The sequence below is a fragment of the Protobothrops mucrosquamatus genome, unplaced genomic scaffold (assembly GCF_001527695.2).
Source record: "Protobothrops mucrosquamatus isolate PMUCROS unplaced genomic scaffold, P.Mucros_1.0 scaffold_60, whole genome shotgun sequence".
Taxonomy (NCBI): domain Eukaryota; kingdom Metazoa; phylum Chordata; class Lepidosauria; order Squamata; family Viperidae; genus Protobothrops; species Protobothrops mucrosquamatus.
The window spans coordinates 633067-639066 of record NW_015386136.1 but is presented as its reverse complement, the minus strand read 5'-3'; the positions used below and the strand labels follow the sequence as shown (position 1 = coordinate 639066).

The following is a 6000-nucleotide window of genomic DNA, read 5'->3' as shown; positions in this document are numbered from 1 at the left end:
GTTTGCCAAAGTACATTCACATGCAACATTAGAATAATCTAGAGTCTACTGAGAGAAGACTCACCTCCTGCTTTTTTCTCTGGTAAAGCAATTTTGCCATATGATATAGAATCAACAAGATCCTGAAACTCTGCAGGAACATCAGCTTGCTTCCAACGTTCATTATCTAGCAGAAGACTATTTACATACAAAAAGAAAATGGGGTTTAAAGGGGAAAAAACTATTTCTTGTCTCTTGCATTCATGTTCACTTGAAATTCAACATTAGGAATTTTCTAAGTGGCAAGCTGCAGCATCAATTTCTGTAGATTTTTATCTTAATTTTTAAAAAATCCCTTTTATAACATTATTATTTCTGACCCCATGGTGTGTAAAAAAAACGAATATACCATTTTGAAAATGAGTTCACTGTTTTTATATTTTTCTTTTGATTTATTGCCCCTCTATTGACTTTGAAGCCAAAGTCTGGACAAATACTCATGAGAACTTCATATGAAACAGTGACCCAGAGATGAGCGGTTGAGGAATGGAAGCCATTTATTCCTTTGTTGGCCCAAGTCAAGCCTTTTCTACCACTGCAGCTCAGCCACTGCAGGCTTTGTTCTCCCATTTATCAGTTTTCTCAAGGCATCTGATGCTAAGATGTTGACTTATCTCAAAATCTCTAGATATACAGTACATTGATAACCTGGAATATTTTGTCCACTTTCTTTATAAGCCTTTGGCCATGTAAAATAAGTGTCAAGAAAATGGAGGGAGATGATTAAGGAGACTAGGGTAGAAGAGTAATATAGGCAAAGAGGCTAGAGTGAAAGTAAGGGAGAGCATACATAGCTATAAGGATCGAAAATTAAAAGGGACCATACTGGAAACTGAGTTGATCCTTGAATGGCATTTATTTTTTCTAACCCAAACAGAACTTGGAAAGTCAGTGTGTATAAGAGAATTAAGAGGAAAGGAATAATGAATTATGAAGATGTGGAAGGGAGAAAAGCAATTCTGATCATTTTTGGTCTATCATATCCCTTCTGGAATCCATGGTGGTGCTCTACTTACAGAAAACTAAAAAGCGACTTAAAATTAACTACCATTTTATGGATTTAATATGGATTCAATATGCTTCTTGGGCTCAAAGATAAATAATTCAGGTGGAATGCAGTGGATTTCAACTCTATTTTTTACTGTTTAGAATGCAATAAGGTCTATGTAACAAACATACAAATACCTGAGCTTAGTCTTTCTTTCCTCGTGGAATCTATTTACAAATCTATTAGCTTGGCTTTGAAGTGCACCCCGCAACGACATACTTTTTCTACCACATATATGTTCTGTATCCAAGATGAATGTTTCCATTAATCGTGAAAGAGCAACAAACTCTGTAGAATTCAGTTTCTCCAGGAATCCATCCTAAAGGGAGAAGAAAAGCTGATGCAATAGCACTCTACTTATTTTAATGTTTCCAGCCCTATACAGGTAGTCCTTGACTTATAACAGTTCATTCAGTGACGGTTTGAAGTTACAATGACACTGAAAAAAATGACTTATAAACCGTTTTTCAGACTTATGACCATTGCAGCATCCTCATGGTCATGTGATCAAAATTCAGATGCTTGGCAACTGACTCATATTTATGAAGGTCGCAGTGTCCCAGAGTCATGTGATCCCCTTTTGTGACCTTCTGGCAAACAAAGTCAATGGGGAAGCCAGATTCACTTTACAACTATGTTACTAACTTAACAACTGCAGTGATTCACTTAACAGATCTGGCAAGAAAAGCCATAAAATGGGGCAAAACTCACTTAACAAATTTCTCACTTAGCAATAGAAATTTTGGGCTCAACTGTAGTCATAAGCCGAGGACTACCTGTATTATAGTCTTTTGAGACTATCTAGTAGGGGAAATGATATCAGGGTTCATTTTATTCTTTATTTATCCAGTCCATAATTTATCTTTATAATAATGATTTAATTGCATTTAATCAACCAGTAACCAGATTTGATTAGATTGTGAAGACAGATGAGCTCCAAACAAGCCATGAAGCTTTTGCTCTAAATATAGATTTCAATCTGGATCTTCTGACCAATTCTAACAATTAGTCCATCTCTACATACTTCTATTGGGGAATTATCCCAAAGTGATCTGGTTAAAACTGCAAGAAGGAAAAAACAACTATTGAAAATGTCTTCCTGGTCATATACAGGTATCTGCATCAAACTTACTTTTGCTCTAGCCATAAGAAACTTGACAGAGCGATCATGGCAAATATCAGAGGCACTGTAAAGTAGCTCCTGGATGCTATTTGCTAATCTGCCCAGTTCCAGTTCCGACAATTTTATCTCCTCACCAATCCTGAAAGTAATAAGAAGAATTTGTTTACAAAAATATGTAGCTGATGTAATCCAGTGGCTACTGTTTTGTTTGAAAAAAAAAATGGAATCACCTATTGCTATATATATGCTGACTACACTACACTTTGAGGTCAAGGTCTTTGAACCAGAGAGGAATTTAATGGTAAATTTTTGGTCATTGGATTTTTTAACTTGGATTTGCATTTATTTTACTATAACCAAATTGTATAAGAACTTATTACACTAGGGAAAAACCGTATATAGTAGAATTGTCTCTAAAACTGTTTACAAAATCAGTTCTCTAAAAACAACAAAAATAATTCAGTGCAAGAAGTTATTACATAACATGACGGATAATCTCTGTTTTAAAGTAAATACTTATACTGTGGTTATTCTCAAGTAAAGATCACTTTAGTAGCATATTATAGGCACTAATGAAGATGGAATAGAAAGGAAAACTAGAAATCTCATAGAAGGAACTGGAGGATGGGCAAGGAATAAATATGTCAAAGCAAAACTTCTCAACTTAGGTCAAAACACATAAACGGATAAAAAATATCAATAAGACTCTTCTGTCACCATTAAAACATGTGGAAGCATTGTTTGTTCTTCTTTCATCCACAGACAACAAGGCAACAGAAACATAGCTGGCAGCAAAAATCACACAGAATTTGAATGCACAAACACAGACAGGATGGGCAAGCTGTTTGTTCCAAACAATAGGGTCAAATCTGCCATTTGAGTTTTGGAAATTATATTTTCTAAATTCAATATTTTAGAACTTTTATGAATGTTCACATTTGTATAGCTGGAACCAATCGTGTCTGCTGTTTGGATCAGGTTCTAAGTTAAAGACCTTTACTACATACATGATCTCAACTCCACCCAGGGTTACGCTGGACGAAGTCTGCTCCTTGCTAGATGAGGAATCAGTGGTACATTCAGCTTCAGACACAGAATCACTACTGCTGGGCTGACTGTCTTGGTAAAGGTTTCTCTGGGAGACAGAATCAGCTACTGTGGATGGAAGGTCTCCTTCACTGAAAGCATCACTTATGAACATGCCTTCATGAGTCAGATAGGCCACTTCTGTGTCTATGGAGCTCTCCTTTGCAGAATTGGTCTGCACAGAAATATTGCCCACTTCCTTGTTCCTTTGGTTCTTGTCAAGAACCAAGAGAACCATGCTTCTGATGACATTTAGGGTTCCCTAAAGAAAATATAGTGCTTGTTAAAATGCTGTTATTTCTTGAAAAATATACCCTTTAGCAAAATATTCTAACTTGATAACTCTACCCAAACAATAAAATCATTAAAGTATTCATAATTCACAAATATCTAACATATATTCTGTCTCAAAAATTATTTTATGCAACATTTGTGGTTATGTATATGAACTGCATTAAAAACAAGTGTCAGTGTTTGGGCAAATAACAGTAGTTTCCTGCCCCACCCCCAATGGTCTGACAAATTCCAACTGGATTCCAGTGTCTCAAATCTTCTAATCCTGAATGAGAAGTCAGGGAAGATTTTCTGTTTGTGTGAATCTGAGCAAAAAGAGAAATGCCTCCTCACAACTCCGATGACACAAGACATTTTTTTCTCACGCTTTTGATTGCTGTTTTCAAACTTTTATACTCAAAATCGGACAGAATGTTGGTGTAAATGCTGGAACGTATGTCTATCTTTTCTTTTCTAACCATGTTTCTATATCATTAAAAAAATTAAATAAAGGTTTCCCCTGCCAATTGTGTCTGATTCTAGGGGGCAGTGCTCATCTCCGATTTACAGCTGAAGAGCCAGCGTAGTCCAAAGATGCTTCTGTAGTCATGTGGCCAGCACGACTATATGCTGAAGGTGCATGGAATGCCTTCCCACCAAAGTGGTACCTATTTATGTACTTGCATTTACGTGCTTTCAAACTGCTAGGTTGGCAGAAGCTGGGGCAAGTAATGGAAGCTCACTTCGTCACGCGGTATTTAGATCTTGAAATGCCGACCCTCCGGTCGACAAGTCCAGTGTCTTAATTGCTTGGCCACCACACCCCTTTCTATATCATAGCTTGAGGTAAATTGGGAATGTTATCATTAAAAATTGTAAACATATTTTTACTAAACTCCCCAAGTGAGAGGACTTAGAATAATAATTCCCAACAATATTTAGTCTAAGAAGTCAGATTCCTAGCAAAACAGGACTATCTTTTCTGCTGCTTGTTCTTAGGACTGGATAGTAACAATATGTATCTTTTTTATCATTTCATTTCATCTATTTTATGTGAAATGGGCAGAATATTACTTTTACTTTAAAATGTGAGCTTATTAACTGATATTAAAGGAAGACTTTCTTAATTCAGGCAGGATGACGAGAAACCAAGTACTAAAGCAGGAAGTGATTAGGAATAATAATGTTCAACCCTCGTGTTCATTCCATTCATAAAGCTTGGACTTTTCTTGCAAACAAGATCATGTTAATCATAAAGGCAAATACTGCCTGCAGATATCTAATTCCAGGCATGTTTTAATTTGCAAGTTAAATTAAAATTGGCAGTTCTTTTACACACCAAAATCTTAGACATATCTTGTTTCTCCTCTAATCCAGTGGATTAAAATTTATGTTTCAACCTGAGAAAATTGTATTTAACCATTGTTTCTTGAAATAAATCAATTTCATTAAGTTGACTTACTATAGACCACAGTCATAACTACCCATTAAACAGCAAAAATACGGGCAGACCTAAATGTAAAAATCTCAGATTAATATATAGAAGTTGCTCTCATTATTTGCAGTTCTAATACCCATTGTTTCATGGATCAATGTTTGGTAAATATAAACCAGATTTTGTTATCCATAGGAAAGGGTTTCTTGTATTTGTGGGTTTTGGTACATAGTTCTTTTTGAGAAAGGGCTTCTGCAGCATATTGCGTGTTTCAATCATGCACAAAATAGGTTTTGTGTATGTGTAAACTATATATTTTCAAAGTTTTATTATTCACAGCTGTCAAGTTTGGAATGGAATCCCTCCAAATAACCATAGCCATCTATATTTGAACATTTACCCACCAAGAATTTAGAATTTTATTATTTTAAAGAATTAATGCTGACAAAAAAATCCCCAAATACTTCCTTAAATTGCAGCTGTACAACTTTGTTTGATCAATACCAGTAGACAAAAGCCCAGTATTCTGTTATAAACTACATATCACCAGAACTAGAAAATTTTGTATTATGTATTATGCAAGAAATATTGTAAAATCTTTATTGAAAATACAGTACCTTACCTTAATTCTCTTGAGAAAGACAATGAAATTAGAAAAAATACTTTTCAGAAGTTCAAACCACTGCGGAAAATTTAACATTCTCATTTGATCTGCAAGTCTATAAACAATAACAAAATGTTAGCATTTAAATTTTAATTTAACTCTCTGGTTTACAATGGAAACAATAAAGTGATTACAATGTTGTTTTGATGATTAATAAAGCTGCATCTTTTTCTTGGTTCATACAATAGTTGTGTGATCTAACTGGAGTTAAAGCATATTTCACAGCACATCCGTCTGCTCTAAAGCAGCAGTCGCCAACCTTTACAGCTTAATGGCCCAGGCTAGTGTGGTGGGGGGGGGTATGTGAGTAGCAGGCCCACGAACGCACACAC

At 35.4% G+C, this 6000-nt stretch overlaps 1 protein-coding gene across 1 annotated transcript in view; it reads right to left on the bottom strand.

Moving 5' to 3' along the window:
• Positions 1-6000, bottom strand: part of VPS54 (VPS54 subunit of GARP complex) — a 38247-nt gene that overhangs the window by 11147 nt on the left and 21100 nt on the right. The window contains exons 11-15 of the mRNA XM_015812319.1: positions 5627-5723; positions 3218-3558; positions 2220-2349; positions 1225-1406; positions 65-177 (exon numbers count right to left, since the gene is read on the bottom strand). Of these exons, the coding sequence (XP_015667805.1) occupies positions 65-177; positions 1225-1406; positions 2220-2349; positions 3218-3558; positions 5627-5723 (863 nt within the window). The remainder of the gene's footprint in view (positions 1-64; positions 178-1224; positions 1407-2219; positions 2350-3217; positions 3559-5626; positions 5724-6000) is intronic.